Raw genomic sequence first — 16,434 nt, forward strand, 5'->3', positions numbered from 1 at the left:
AAGTTGTACGTAAAGCCCCCACCAAACAGCGGCTGGAATCTGAGCGTCGTGTCATCTCCTGTGATGTCCCAATCATGGGGACGCTGAGAGGATATTAGCCAGATTAATTAAACTTAATTAGAAATTGGTTTTGCCGGACAGAGATTAACTGAGGATCAAATTATGGGTTTGGGATGTTGGACAATGATATCAGCGCTATTAAGAGATTCTTGTAATGAGTTCCCTTGCTGTTGTGTCCAGTGTACACAATTATCCCGCTGTCAATACGGCACACTCTTAAAGGGACAGTTCACAAAAATGATTTCCAAACCTGTATGTTTTTCCATATGAATTTTTGCAGAGGTAAATCAATTTTTGTGGATTTTTATTTGTGGCAACTATTTCTAAAATGCTTTTAGTCGCATTCAAATAGTTTTACAATGTGAAAGAGGCCGTTAGTCTAAACATAGGCCACTTTTTAAAGCTTTCATTACCACCTGTTTCACTTGGGTTACTTTTATTTCTTAAATCATTTTATTGAAAAGTTTTACTTTCAAGAGTGAGCTTGTAGAAAAATCCATTCATTTCTTTGTTAATATAACAGTAGTACTAACACGCTGTTTGTATTGTGATTTGATCGAAAGCCTTTTGAAAAAGGACTAAAGCTGTTAGACCGTACATGTCTCCATCTGGCAAAAGCGGCTCTATTTCAATGATTACATTTTGATGTTTTCGACCGGCGTTGTCTGAGAACCTGCTTCAAAAAAGGGATTGCGAGACCCGCGGGGTTATCGCAAAAGGGGGGAAACTCAATTGCAAGAGGTGACAGTGGTCAGTCCTTTTGTCAGTTTTCTTTCGGCGTGATTTTGTAGCGGCATTGGAGTGAAGATAAGGAGCCCTGGTCATTTCTAAACTGCATTAGAGTTCAGAGGTTTGAGTTAAATATCTGGTGTTGATTTTATTCCTTATTGAGGAATCCTTTAAATGTAAGTTGCATAAGGGCCAAAACAGAAGTAAAAATTGAGCTTCCATATAATTTAAAACCCCCATCATTTAACTGTGGAAATGAATCTATCTCTCCAATCTGGGTCTGTTTTGTTGCTTTTCTTGAACACAACAGTTTTGATGTCACTTTGGGTGATTCATAAAACACACAGACTGACTGAGAAGCATTTACTGTAGTTGTGTTATCTATTTTTACTCAGATTGATGCTGAGTGATAATGCTTTCCTGAAAGTTGTTTCTGTTCTTGGCAAAATACTCCACTTGGTGTTGTTTGATAATGCAGCTGAATGCAGAAATACATTTGTGTTAGGAAATGTATGTGATTTTATAAGGGTAGGCATATATATAAGGCAGTGATGCACAAGTTTCTTTTGATATTAAACATTAAGTTGAGAATCAGTCAAAAATATATCTGTTGGTGTATCTAATATAGGCCTATTCTAATCAAATAATTTATTGTAGGCCCGTTAATTTAAGTTTTATGACTTAACCTCAAAAATGTATGTTAAAAAAAATAGCAATATAAAGCAATGATGTCATACGTCTAATTAGGAATGGGAAAAAAAAGCTTGTGAACAGGAATTGAATCGGAACATCAGAATCGACGCCCAACCCTATGTCTAATACATTATCATATTTTAAACACAGTTATTGTCGGAGGCAGACTTCAGTGCATGTACAGATACTACTGGTCAAATTTTACTCCACTACAAGTAAAAGTTGACATTTACAATTAATCTAGCTGGGAAGATCCCAGGGTTGCCAGATTTGCGTAAAAATGGCCATTCAATGCTAGCCGGAAGACTGCGAGCTTAGAAAAACTGAAATACTTGGCTACAATGAAAGGTCCTGGCAGATCGCAAGCCAGAAAAATTGTGCACACAGGAAAACCCGCTACATAGAAACGACTTTCTACTTTTGGACCTTTTTATAAATGTATTGGAGTAAAAAGTATGATGTTTGTTTTTCAAATGTAGTGAAGTTAAAGTCGCAAGTACTCAGACTAAAAGAATACTTAAGTTAAGTACAGATACTTAAAATGTGCACTTAAGTACAGTACTCAGGTACATTTTCTTGGTTACAGTCCATCTCTGGTTATCATTTTATATTATATAATATATCATAGCACAGGTACGTTAGTTAGATGTCTGCTAAAGATCTGGAATCCATCTGCTGTGTAAAAACATCTGATAAACGTCATAGAACAGGCAGTTTTACATACATTCTAAATCATAAATATCCTTCAGACACATTCTAGATGTCTATATGAAATCTGACAGGAAACGTCTTGGAAACATATTGCAGATGAGCAAACAATAAATATATACCAAAATAGTCTTTAAGATGTAAATGCAGACATTGAATATACGTCTCCCACATGTATATGTAAAATCAAGCAAGCAATGTAATGCTATTACAAATTGTAATTTTTCGAAATGTTTGACCTTTGCATTTGATCTGTTGACCTTTGCATAAACGGAGGCCTGTAGCACAGATCTGTGCATTGGTTTCTCTCAGCTCAGTGCTAGATCATTTGTCAACCACCTGCACCATGTGACCCCTGTAAGACTGCATTATTCAGGTATAAACTACTGGAGAATAGTGCGTTCAGATCGGCTTAAGACAGATTTTGACTATGCTCGGCCTTCGTGTTGTTATTCGCTACATGAAGTGTACTATATGGACATAGCCTTGATGTGTGAAAATGCACTCAGATTTTCTATCTCGGATCGACAGTGTAGGGAGTTTTTCTTCTTTTGACGATTGCAATGACAGATGCTAACAGTTACAAGGTATTATGCAAGATGGGTGTCGCTCAAATTACGGCAACGAGAGCTTGGGGGTGCCGGTCGGGTTTTGAAAACGAGGTTATCTACGCAATCTGTCAGATATCATGATGATGGAGCAGGTAATAAGGGCATTTTCCCCGCTTATACAACCTCAACAGCAAGTTAGCAGTGTCAGCTTTGCCTTGAATGAATTCTCAGGTTTCAGTTCAGAGATTTTCCTGTCTCTGCTCTGGGCTGCGGAGACTCGCTCTGCTAGTCAACGCAACCTGCTCTCACATTGAGAGACCTTCTACAATAGGAGATATTAATAGCTTCTCATTTGCTTACAATGGTAATTTGTCACCTGTTCGACTAAGTCTGAAATTCCCACATGTGTGATGCTTGTTTAGGAACCCGCCATATATAGAGACCCCAAGCCGCTTCCACCTGCAACTGACGCAAGAACAAAGACAACCATGGGATCTCAATCTACTACGAGCGACAAACAATAACACGAGAAAGTTACTCAGGATGAAAGTATCGAGGTGGGAATTGAGGGGGTGGGCGGGGGAGATTGCTCAGACTCCAAAATGAAAGGTACATCGCTGTTCCTACAGGAAAAGTGCGAGGAACACAAATGTTTCTGGGCTTTTAGGCAGCGCGGCTGAATTCCGAATTAAATTACCTCTAACATCCAGGGTACGAGCTGACAGTAGAATACCAGACTGCGGTGTATTGTCATCCCATTGTGTGAATCTGACAGACAGTTGAAGAGGGATCTCATCCAAGCAATAAAGAAGCGAGCCTCATCCGACGGCCCCCTCATTGTGTTGCGCACAAAACCCGCAGCGATGCACCTGTTAGCTTTGCCTAAAGCTGTTTGATATCAGACGAGATGCGAAAGGTGGTATCACGTGTCGCACACCTATAATTTCAGAATTGAATCCTCAGTCATAGATTGAAACATGTGCAGGCTGATGCTTTCTGCATAAATTTGCGCCCGTCTGGAGCATCGTGTGCCGTGCTTAATATACCTCAATGGATTTTTCAGGGGAATACACACAGCGCCCTCATGAGGTGGAAGCAAGTAATGCAGGGTTTGTTCTGGTGCTTTCTTCGATTCTCTTATCATTTCCCTCGTGCACCTGTTTTGCACGCTGAAAGTGGAGAAGCAGCCATGCTTGTCCTGTTCCCTGGTGAAATGGCTCCAGCCTCTGCTTGAATAAAGGCTTGGAAAGAACGTGAGCTTGGGCATCAGCCCTGCTGGGGCTGGTGTGTTATCTTTTTATTTTTGTTGTAGTCCATTCTGGGAGAGCAGATGGGACTTTAGGGATTTAGCAGAAATCAGACAATCACACATGGTGGAGCTCAGAGACCGCTCCTGGGATATTCACCTCTCCGTCCACTTTCACTCATTCCACTATAAGCTGTCCATCACCTGTAAGAAAGCTCTGAACTTTTTACTACCAGGGTTGTGCACTTTTAGGAACTAAACAGAGATTGTTTTTCTAATTAGAATAAAAGGAAGTAGAAGAAAAATTCTAGAATTGTTTAAAATTTAAATTTTTTAATATTTAGCAATACTATGCTGTCATACTCACATGTGTATTTATTAAGTTCATAGTAGAAATAAATATTATTATTATTATTCATATTAGGAACTAGTAAAAATGGAAGATGTTTTTGTTTTTGTTATTACAAAACTATTGAAAGTCGTTTTGATAAAACGTTGATAAAATAAAAATATGTAGGGGTGTGGCAAAGATTTGAAATTCTAAATGTTTTTCAGTCCATGTTCATATTAGTAGGATATTTTTTTACACATTCATTTTAATCATTATAAATGTAGTTTTTGACAATATGTTTACTACTCCCTCATTTGTAAGTTTTTGTCAAGATAACATTACAAAGAAGTGCTATAATGCACCTAGCAGTTTTTGGACCCTTGTCAGTAAAACTAATGGCATTTTTTGACACTTTCTATATGTGCTCATCATTACATTCTTTTCCAGAACCAACGATCATAACAACCACCCCCTCAACGCTGGATGTGACTGTGGGCGAGAGCATTATTCTGCCCTGTCAGGTGTCTTACGACCCCTCGCTGGAGCTCAAGTTTACCTGGTTCTTCAACGAGCAGCTCATTCACTTTGGCAGCCATGGAGGATACTTTGAAAAAGTCGGAGGAGTAAGAGCAAAGCAATTGTAAAATATTTAAAGATGCACTCATTTTTGTTTTGGTGGCACTCAACGAGTGCATTCATACTGAAGCTTATCGGTGTGGCTTAATTTATCTGACATGTAAATGTGTGTGATAATAGAGAGGTTAATGAGATTAGGTGATAACAGGGAAGTTAATAAAGCTGCACGCTGTCACAACAAATGTAGTCTAAAGACGATTCAAGCTTGTACTCTTTTACCAAAACTGGATTGCAAAAAAATAATCCCATTAATCCTTTCATAAAACGCCACAGTTTTGAGTTTTTAAAGTCTGATAAGAGAACCCGTTCTGTAATAATCTTGAGTGCAATTAAGCTTTACACTTTTTCATTTTCATTAAAAGTGGATTTTTTTCTCTTACGTTGCAATGACATGAGGGGGTGTCATTATTTCATTATGTGATCCATAGGCGCCCCATCGTCAACCAAAGATAAAGAAGTTTCCAAATGGAGAAGCTTTAGTTTCAGTGCAAAACCCAGCAATCTTCTATTATTTTATATGATTACTATGATTTAACATGAGTGATGTGTATGAATTGCAGCACTTAAAACTTTGGATTGAAGACGTGGGAAAAGCATAGACCTGTAAAAGCCCACCGACTAGACTATGCTTAAGTCATTTCAAATAATCACAGAGATGGGTACCAAAATACCCCCACATCTTTGCAGCAGAAATAAGTCGAGTGAAAAATAAAATAAAGGCATAGATAAGGGTCTAAAAGTCTGAGACTGAAAAATCTGAGATTAGAAAATCAGATTTACATCATAAATCATCACAAAATCTGCACAAACGTAGCTGCATGCTTGCTGTCATTAAAGCAATTTCATGTTGAATAATAAAAACATTTATGCACCAGTGGTCTCCGTGTACAATTGTATTGATCTCCTAGGCTGTAACCCCAACATTTGTTTAATTTTTTCTCTAGCAGCACTCGGCAGGTGACATCATGATCCGGAACATTCAGCTAAGGCATGCTGGGAAATACACGTGTGCTGTGCAGACCAAGGTGGACAGCAGCTCTATTGCCACTGACCTTATTGTTAGAGGTAAAAAAATTGTTAAAACGTGGTATGCATCACATCTTAAAAAAAAAAAAAAACACCTCCATTGCAAATATTTGGTAAACTGAGAAAAGCTTTTGGTTTCTACAGTAAAGATATCCGTAAAAATGAGCCATAAATCAAAAACATGTAGCGCATACTCAACCAGCTGCACTGGCATGCTTTAGGCGACAGTTTATATGCAGGCTACAAGCGTGACCACATGTCTGCGTGTGTATTTGTGTGCTGTCTGCATGGCTGTTCTGTTGCAGGTCCCCCCGGTCCCCCTACCAGCATCCATGTGGAAGAAATCACAGATACCACTGCTACTCTCTCCTGGAGGCCTGGTCCTGATAATCACAGTCCAATTACTGCCTACACCATCCAGGCTAGAACCCCTTTCTCCCTGGGTTGGCAAGCTGTTAGCACAGGTGGGGCTTCTAACCAACCTGCACTGATCAAAACATTTTCTCCATAGTTTCTTTTTTCCCTGTCCTTTTGCTTTTTCCACCCAATTATCTACTGACATTTCATGTCTGTAATTTTGTTTCTTTGGTGTTTGTTTTTGCTTATTTACACCTTGTGAAATTGGCATCGGGAAGTGACTGGTTTTGATGATCGTTTGCATTGTTTGTTTTTGATGCCTTACACAATAAACCAATAGCTGTTTTGTTTGTATAGAAGATATATAAAAGTAGATAATGAAAAAATATAAATGTACTAAATTATAAAAGCTATAATATATTGTGTTACATATTATTTTACTAGAACAAAATCACGGTACATTTTGGATTTTATATTAAATCATATTTTAGTGGTGTGAAGGATAAGTATTTCAAATTCTTGTTTTTCTAAAATCCACAAATGAAAAGCTAATGCGTTTAAGAGAAATGAGCCGTAGTATTGCAATCACACAAAATATATCTACAATACAATGACATACACAATAAAATCAAACATAGTTAATCTCCCGTTTCTGTTTGTCAGTAATGCTAATAATGAGTGCTCTTTAATGTTGATTATACTGTATAATGTTAGTCGTGGGGTGTATATTTTTACCTCTGCTTCCAAAGCAGTCATTGATGAGAACGGTTTCTGTGCCTTACCTACGGAGCTTATTATCTCAGCGCTGTGTGTTCCCTGTTTGTGTGAGAATGTGGGGGGCCCGCGTAGGCACACGAGGGGGCCCGTCTCACAGTCAAGTGTGTGTTTTGTTGTGTTTTGTTCCAGTGCCGGAGGTTGTGGTGGGCTCGCATCTGACAGCAACAGTAATCGAGCTCAACCCCTGGGTGGAGTACGAGTTCAGAGTGTTGGCAAGCAATGCGGTGGGCATGGGGGAGCCCAGCAAACCCTCAAAGAAAGCAAGGACGAAAGAAACTCGTGAGTGAGCGAGACACAGCAGTCTCGCCATGTATGCGCATAGCATGTGTGCATGCGGTTTGATAGCCTCGTATTTTGATTATAGAGACACCATAGAGAAATGTTTATACTTAAAATGTTAGCAAAATGCTTGAAACTATTCAAGATGTAATTGTTGTTGGAACGTCTTAAAAGTTATTTCTCAAGTTTCCCTGTTGCACTCTACAATCTTACACATAAGTTTAAGTGTTAAATGGACAGACCCGAGCAGGACTGAGTCAATCTTTTCCTCCCCACAGTTCCCAAGATCACCCCAGCCAATGTGAGTGGAGGAGGTGGCAGTCGATCAGAATTAGTCATCACTTGGGAGGTGAGATAGCCTGCGAACTGCACTCGCCGCTCTCAATGTGTGTGTATTTTCACTTCTTTAGTGAGTCTTTTGTATACAGTCTCCTTTAACAGACCGGCTAGACACCATTGTTCCCTACACGCGAAGCTTTCATTAATCATAGTAAAGCAGATACACACAACACATGACATTTCATTTTCTTCCAGAGCTGAGCAGCAATAACTGCCGCTGTCATACAGAAAACGCAGCAAGGAGTTGTGCCGAGATAATTAAATGGAGTTTCCCACAAATTTGCGTGGAACTTTTCATAGATCACATTCTCGCTCTATCTCTGTATCTCTTTTATGAGGCGTGAACTATTGTTCTGGTTTGAGTTGACTGAAATGGGCGTATTATCTATCGAGGTAGACGTTTGTCAAAAGAAACTTGAACTCAAGGGTTCTTCATTGCTGCCTTTAAGATAAAAGCCTGTGTACAGCAGAACATCATATTTTGTACTGGAGAATTGCATGTCTTTCGTTTTCACCGTAAAAGCACCTGTTCCAGTGCAGGAAGGTCTGGTTAGCAGGATTTTCTTATTATCTTAGACTTATTATATTAAGACTTTTATCTATAAAAATGACAATGTATCAAAATAACGAAAGGATTTTATCTAGATATTATCTTGAACTAACAACACAGTATCTTGAAATAATTAGCGTCTAAATATTCAACCAGGTCTCGTCGGAATTCGTGAAATTGTCACGAACTGTAATCTAATAGTTCGTGTTCATCAATACAAATTTCCTCTTTTTTTCGAGTCACTCATCTTAACGTTTTTCGTGTCACCATCACGACAATTTGTCATTACACAAACCGCATGTGTATTTACATTTATATATTTCTAACCGGATTTCACAACAAGTCGTAAATACTTTAGACATGGCTAACCAACACCGTACCTAACTCCTAAAATCACAGCCGCTAAGGCTAATTTAGCTAAAAAGGCTAGTTTCACGAGATGACAAAACAACGATAAATGGCTACTCTAAAGGCCTGTTTATACACGAGCCTGGCTTCGCGAGCCTCAGCTGACCGCACGCGCACACGTTTATACTTAACGCGTTCGCCGTTGAGATATTATTTGAAACGACAGGGGGCGCCCAAGCGAAATCGGCCTGTAAATCCGCAGGAAGTAGAAGAAAAGTAGGAATTTTACCGGAATTACGTCAGATCATTCAGAATGGCGTCTTGCGAGCAGCTGCTCGACAAGGAAACGTAGGAGATTTTGTGTTGTTTCTACTATAAAAAAAGGACGAAAAAGCAATGTTTATAAATATTGTTTTCTTCTGAATACAATATAAAACAGACACACTGATGATTAAAGATGTCTGTACAGGCGTACATGTCAAAATCTCTTCAAAGCTTTCATGTTGACTGCGGCGCCGCGCGAACTGTTCGCTCGAGTCGCAAAAAATGTTGTGCACGCCGCCACGCGAAATGAGCTCGCGCTAACCCCAAAGCTAACTCCATGATGACGTCATATTTGGCTAAAAAGGCTAGTTTCACGAGATGGCAAAACAACGATAAATGGCTACCATTTGGCGCCCGCGAGTATAACCAGCCCTTTACTCTGGGTTCGGGCCGTTTCCAAGCTCGGGACACTCACTCTAGCGGGGGGATGTGTTCCTGGTTCAGAAGGAACCGACGAGCTCGGAGCCTGCTCCCCGGACAGCAGACCAAACGCATACCTTTCACACTTCTTACCTTTATTATGTGCAAAGGTGAACTCGTAGAATGATAGATATCGCGTATTAAAGTACTTTTGATGGAAAGTCGCGCTGGCTGACAGGCAAAATTGCGTGCTGACTGACACGAAAAAAGCGGGAAATTTGTGTCGATGAACGCGAGAATTAGTAGATTACGGTTTGTGACAATTTCACGAGACTGTGTTTCAATATTTGACTCTATTTTAAAATGTTTAATTATTTTAGTTGGCGACTTTTGTAAAATTACAAATATATATAATAAAATGATTACAAATGCATTCAAAGTTTAACAATCGAAACTTACGTGTCTCGCGCATATTGGCGCCTGTGGTTGTGGACAGCAAGCAACTCGCTAGTTTTCACATCGCAGCCCATTTGTTTTTGTCTCTCCGTGGCAAATTGTTGTTTTCACAGCAGGCTATGGAGCGAGAGCTTGATTACGGGTACATTTTCATTTAGTCATTAAGCTCTCCCAGCAGATTGCGTACGCACAAGTGTGCAAGCGTGAAAAAATGATCTCTCCCCGCGTCACATGCCACGGTTTAGGACTAATGGATGCTATTTTCCGGTGGTCTCACTGTTACCACACCGCATTACCGCATGGTCAGAGGTAGACGATACTTCAAACAAAACCACCATGATTATCATTACCTGGCGAAAACGATTTCCAGGGAGATGGCATCCCGGTCTCGGGGAAGAGGACAGGGTGACAGCTTTTGGCTCAGACAGTGTCGTGGTGGAGATTAGCTGGAATGTGTCGCCTGATGCCAGGCAGCTTTCAGGACAGTCATTAAAACCCATCTTCTGCACGAACTAGTTATAGGAATATCATCCCTTACGAAAACACTATGATAGTATCACACTAAAATGATAGTATTAAAAAAATAAGGTAGGCCTGGTGCTGCTTTTTGGGTCAAAATACATTTACCCTGTCTTTGTTATGTTAATATTATAATAAAATATTAAAATGCACCTAGAGCTAACTGTATGTGTTATGTTTAAATTACAGCCCGTTCCTGAGGAGCTCCAGAACGGAGCGGGATTCGGCTACGTTGTTGCTTTCAGGCCCTTTGGCGCCACCGGGTGGATGCAAGCGGCAGTTCCATCTGCCGAAGCCTCCAAATACATCTTCAAAAACGAGACCATCTTACCATTTTCCCCCTTTCAAGTCAAAGTGGGGGTTTACAATAACAAGGGGGAAGGACCTTTCGGACCAGTGGTCAACATTTATTCCGCTGAGGAGGGTCAGTTGCTTTAACTGCAGTGTTTGGTTGAGTGCAGCAGAGAAATTAAAGTCGAATGCACCTTTTGACATTCTGCTGTGGAACATTTAGCAGCAAGTTAATAGGAGCCATGTTAACCGAAGTGTAGTGTGCCAGAACCTATTAATCATGGCCTGCCTTGTTTTTTTTTTAAGAAATGTGTTTAGAAAGATTTGTTTGAATACATAGAAGTAATCGAATGATTTTTACTTACATTTAGAGCCCGGAAGAGCACCTACCCGAGTCAGAGCCAAAAGTCTTTCGGCGTTTGATGTGGAGGTGTCTTGGAAAGCTCTTCCTTGGAGCACCAGCAAGAAACGTGTTCTGGGATATGAGGTAGAATAACTACCATAAACTTTAATACATTTGCTATTTAAATGTGTTAATTATTTACAAAACAATTGCAATTTATTGACGTAGAAATAAAATGTTTATTATTGTATTATAATGAATGTTTTTTTTATGTTTGCTTCAAATTATTATTCATTAAGTTAATTTAATTAGGTCCTTATTCTAAAGAAAAATGTTTGAACGCGATGCATTATGGGAAACCATACTGCACGCAGTGTGGTCAGTTGCATACAGCACATTTAGCCAAAAGTGATCCACGTGTCAATGCAAATATAAAATGCATTCTGTCCACACTATTCAGAATATTCTGGTATTATGTTTTTTATTCTCCTTTTTGATTAAAAAATGTAGTGAATGTCTATCAAAGGATTCATTTCACTTATGATGTAAATAGACCCTTAAAATTCTGGCTAGTCACCAATTTTTGGAAGCGTTAAAAAGCGCTTAAGATCTTTTTGTGCCTTTTCTAGGTGAATGAAGTTGTCATTTTTAGCACTGTTTTGTAAGGCACTTTGGTAAGAAACCATCTGCTGAGATCATAAATATAAAGCACTGAGACCTTTTTGTCCTTTGCTAACAGTTCTGGAACAAATACAAATGAGCTTTGTGTCGTCATCCATCTCTGACATTCAGTCCAGACGTTAGATTGGAAAAAGGGTTTATCAGTCAAGCTGACAGTTGTACATTATGATTTGCCTGTGACAAGTTCATTTCAATACCGCCACACTTCAGTAACCGAGTAGCCAAACCACAGTACCTCCCCACCACCGGCTGAAAGTTTTGAAAAATCAGACGTGCCGGAGAGAACGAAAGCTCACACAGTGTTGTAGCTTGCACAATAATATCTTATTTGAATGTTTTTTCAAAAGACCTCTTTGAGAATTTAAATAAATTATCTTTTGTTGCAGGTTTCATTGCTGTATTGTCTATTTTGTCTTCCTCTGTAGTTAAGATACTGGGAGAAGAATGAGAAAGAAGATACAGCTAGTGTACTCAGGACAGTAGGAAATCGGACACTGACGATTATTCAAGGCCTGAAGGGCAGCAGTACCTATTATATTACTGTACGGGCCTATAACACTGCAGGTACAGGACCACCAAGCCAGCCGGTCAACGTCACCACCAAAAAGCCGCGTAAGTTAACAACTTTGCTTTCAAATAAAAGTTTTTGAGTTTATGATAATAGAAAAGATTCAGGAAATAAAGATCATTTATCTTTTTCTAGCACCCAGCCAACCTCCTTCAAAAGTGATGTGGAATACATCAAACAGCAAAATTATTCTAAACTGGGAACAAGTGAAACCTCTAGAAAATGAGTCTGAGGTCATGGGGTATAAGGTGAGCTGTGTTATGGCTTTTTTAAATGACGAAGAGCTTTTGTTGTTATTAGTTATGTTTTAGGTATGTGTTTATTTGATTTATTTCACGGCTCATTTGAATGCTTGATTCTGATTGGATAGTCGCGATGTTATTTTCAAATAACAACCGCTCAAAACTAAAAACACCCTGTAACCCGGATGCTGCAAATCATTTTTAGAGGGGAAGTTTAATATTACACAGAAAAAAATGATAAATATGTCTTTTAATGACATATGTGACAATATATTTACAATTGATTAAACCAATTTGCCTGTTCGTGATGTTTGAACGTCGTTTATTACTTTAAAACCAAAAGTAAACGGCTTTTCCTCATGGTAGGTCTCCATTCGGTAAAAATTAGCTAATAAAATATCTGAAATTCACGTATTATACTTAGCGGAGGCTTAAAACTGCGATAACAATCGACTGCCTGTACATTATCCCTTATAACAATATGTCCTTCTAAACCTTGTATGTCCAATTTGTCCTGTTTTTCAAGACTTAACTTTTACAATAAATGCTCGTACTGTGTTGTCAAAGTGGAAAACCACTTTTTAATACTTTTTATTAGTTAGATATTTGCAGAATAGTGACAAACATAAAGGGTGACAACCAACAATAATTTATGGCTAAAATTAAGCTATAAGTTTTCAGAAGCACAGCATTCAATATTTGTTTCATTTGCTAAAACTGTGCGTTTTTCACATTAAAAGAAGTGTTCCCCATCTGTGTTAGTTCTAAAGTTCAAATTGATCATTATTTTCTTGCTTTCGAGTTTTAAGTGAAAAGTTTTTTGTTATTACATTTGTTCGGGTGAATTTCTTTACAATTAAATGGTTCATTTAGACTAATTTCAGCAATTTTCTGAGCGTCTAATTTGCAAACGGCATTGTATTGCCCATCGGCCCCGCTGCAATCTTCATTTGAGCACTAGCTGTTATTCCCTTATTGGTCGATCACTAATTAAAGCACCTCCAATCAAGTGGGAGATGATTGTCTCAAAAAAACATCTTGCTGGAATTACACAGGTCCTGTACAAGCGCAACAGATTCAGCAGGCCCACCGTCATGGAGACCAACACCACGTCTGTGGAGCTTTCCCTGCCCACAGATGAGGAATACTTCATCCAGATCAAACCATTTGGGGAAGGTGGGGAGGGCAGCAGCAGCCGGCAGATCACCATTCCCAGAATATCAGGTAAGAAACTTAAGTTTTTTTTTATTTGTTGCATTTAAAGAGTGCATAACATGAGATCATGAAAATTACATTTCATGCAGTGTGTAATGTTGCCGTAAGCGGTCTGCCGAATTGTTAATCCGAAGGTGAAGTTATTGGCTTGGAAAAAAGGGAGTGGACTCTGAATCACGCAAACGAGTCGACCATAGTCCGATTCGTGAACCGATTCACGAACCGAGTCATGAATAGTATGTCCAAAACCTCAGAATGCAATAAACAGTAGGCGAGAAATTCCCGGATGGTCTACTACTTCCGCCGAGATTTGTGAGTGTGGATCGGATGGACACTTATCTATCCCATAATGCCACGGGAGTTGAGCAACAGCCAAATTTCAATAGTAAATCAAATAAATATAGCGGAAGACTTCAAAGTCCGTTTTTTAATGTTAGTGCCAATAAATGAATTTCTCCTTACTAACTACACCCACTCATACTCTATGAAGAGCTTTTTATTAGCATTGGCTGTGTTTTAACATTGTGTTGTTTAAGCAATTTACATTTGTTTTGGTTTTGTTTCTCTCTCAGGTCCCAATGCTGTCGGCTCCGCTTCCAGCGTCTCCACTCTCTCAGCCCTCAGCACAATAGCTCTATCGCTCACAGCCCGAACATCTTTATGACAGAACACAGCGCGGGCCGCTGACTCCAGACGAGACGTTCTTCGTCCAGAGAAGACTTTGAGAAAAGTGACTCAGACAAATTGATGGAACTCATTCGTAATGAAGGGAATAACGGGTGCGTGGTTCGGTAGCCGATTTAAAGTTGAAGGCTAATAGGACTGAAGTTGATGTTACCAAAGCAGCTTTTTAAAAACCGGCGGGAGAGAAATATGTCGAGTGCTTATTTTGTATGGACGACATATTTCGCATTTTTTATTTTGAGTTGAGTTGGTCGGTCCGTTTGTTCCCGCGCTTTTAGATGCATGTCACGTACAATGTTTTGTAAGAGAATGCAGATGTTCGAACCTTAAATATTTAGAGAAAGACACGTTTGGCTGAAAATGAACTTATTTAAGGGGACGGTCCTTCGAGGTCACTCTGAAAGCAGAGAAACTCAAAGGATTATTTAACGTTACTGTTTACGACACGGGAATATACTTGCACTGAAATCACGTCTGATCGAAAATGGACAACGGGAACTCGAGCGGATCCCGCTACGAGGCCTTTGCTGATGTCTTCGAAGGTTGTTTTGTCTTCGTTGTCTCATTTCTTTCTGGTCAGCCGCAGACTTCAAACTTTGTGGATGTTCACGTGGTTGTCTTTTATCCCCATCATCCTCTGCTTCTCTGTTGTTTTGTAATGCATCTAGAGCTCTTTGCCTTGTGTGTGCCTGTGCTCTGTGTTTTAAACTCCTCAGGTCCTCAAAAAGCCTTAATACATATTTCTTAGCGTTAACTAGTTAAGTGCTGGACGCCAGGGCTGTGAGTGGTTAGTTATGACAGGAGGCTGGGGTCATCAAAATTTCCTTTCAGGTTGGGGATTGTAGTAAGGGCGAGTTTATTGCTTCCATAATCCATATTATAACAGCCATATGCTGTTATTCATTGTTTGAAGGCAATACAACATGTGTGTGCGTGTGCTTGCGTGTGTGTGTGTGACCCCACTTCCGTAGGGGCTACAGGCTCTGCATTTTTTAAATGCCATGTGAGACTGGTGAGGTAAAGTAGCTTGTCATTTATTGAGGCGCAAACAGTAGACGTACTGCTTTAAAAGGGACACGTGATCCACGACTGAGTGAAAAAAGTATATGTAAATGCTTTTTGTATATTCCAGATAATTTATATTTAAGTGGACAACATCAATGTTTCCTACAAACTCATCTTGGTTGTTATCCTAAAGAAAATAGACGTTTCTTAGCTTAAAGTGGCTCTGCATGTGGATGTATTCATTTCCATCTTAAATCATTAATAACTGACAACTTGACAGCGGACACAGCGCAGTCTTTCATTTCTGAAGATTTGTGTATGGTGCATTTACCATAGCCAGAATGGTCTTTCTCAAAACCAGTGCTTTCCATTAAACTATCAGAGATCCATTTATTGAACCATATTCCTTTGTCCTCCAAAGTTCTCTGTTTATACTGGACGAAAAAAATAAACGACATTTATAAAAAAATATATTGCATTCGACTACACAGGTTTTGTTGGAATCTGGGTGCGTTAGCTGTAATGGAGGTGTAGGTTATAAGATCTTTATCAGTTTATTTATTCACCCTCATGTTGTTCTTAAACTGTAAATCGATTCTGTAAAATCTTCAAGACTTGTTTTTCATACAGTGAATTCATGTCATGACTAACGTAAATGCTTTTAAACTCCAAACATATAACAATAAATTGCATTTCGCTGCAACCAAATCTCATTTACACCCCACTTGTGATATAACTGGCGTTCAACAATCAACATATATTTGACCTCTGACCTTTGTATGACACAATTGAAGAAAAATAAATGTACCCGTTTTATGTTGTTAACCATTCAATGTAGGTGTTTGTAGTTTTATCGTAATTTTTTTTTTTTATTAAGTTGCATTCTTGCTTTGGTCCTGTTGGAGCCTTATAGACGTTGGTCACTGTCTGCTTTCGTTGTATGAAAAAGGATGAACGTCTGCTTAACTTCTTTGCATTCCACGGAAGAATCATACAAGTTAAGAAACTTATGAGGGTAAATAACGTAATTAAAACATTTTGGGTAGCACCCTTTGAAACTGAAAATGTATTTATTTAATTCTTAGAATGCTACAGGTTGGTTTGAAGCAGCATTAG

General features: G+C 39.1%; 1 protein-coding gene across 4 annotated transcripts in view; it reads left to right on the forward strand.

Annotated features, from left to right (window-relative positions):
- The window catches only part of cntn4 (contactin 4), a 123,327-nt gene extending 106,914 nt beyond the window's left edge, over positions 1-16,413 (forward strand). For 3 of the 4 annotated variants that reach the window (XM_056751603.1, XM_056751605.1, XM_056751607.1), the window contains 11 exons: positions 4,766-4,941; positions 5,899-6,019; positions 6,286-6,444; positions 7,244-7,393; positions 7,672-7,742; positions 10,479-10,713; positions 10,952-11,067; positions 12,030-12,216; positions 12,308-12,420; positions 13,470-13,638; positions 14,202-16,413. In XM_056751603.1, coding sequence (XP_056607581.1) covers positions 4,766-4,941; positions 5,899-6,019; positions 6,286-6,444; positions 7,244-7,393; positions 7,672-7,742; positions 10,479-10,713; positions 10,952-11,067; positions 12,030-12,216; positions 12,308-12,420; positions 13,470-13,638; positions 14,202-14,293 — 1,589 coding nt within the window. In that variant the 3' untranslated portion in view covers positions 14,294-16,413. The remainder of the gene's footprint in view (positions 1-4,765; positions 4,942-5,898; positions 6,020-6,285; positions 6,445-7,243; positions 7,394-7,671; positions 7,743-10,478; positions 10,714-10,951; positions 11,068-12,029; positions 12,217-12,307; positions 12,421-13,469; positions 13,639-14,201) is intronic. The other variant, XM_056751604.1, reaches the window with a different exon arrangement.
- The last annotated feature ends 21 nt before the right edge of the window (positions 16,414-16,434 follow it).

This window comes from Triplophysa dalaica, chromosome 6, assembly GCF_015846415.1.
Source record: "Triplophysa dalaica isolate WHDGS20190420 chromosome 6, ASM1584641v1, whole genome shotgun sequence".
NCBI lineage: Eukaryota > Metazoa > Chordata > Actinopteri > Cypriniformes > Nemacheilidae > Triplophysa > Triplophysa dalaica.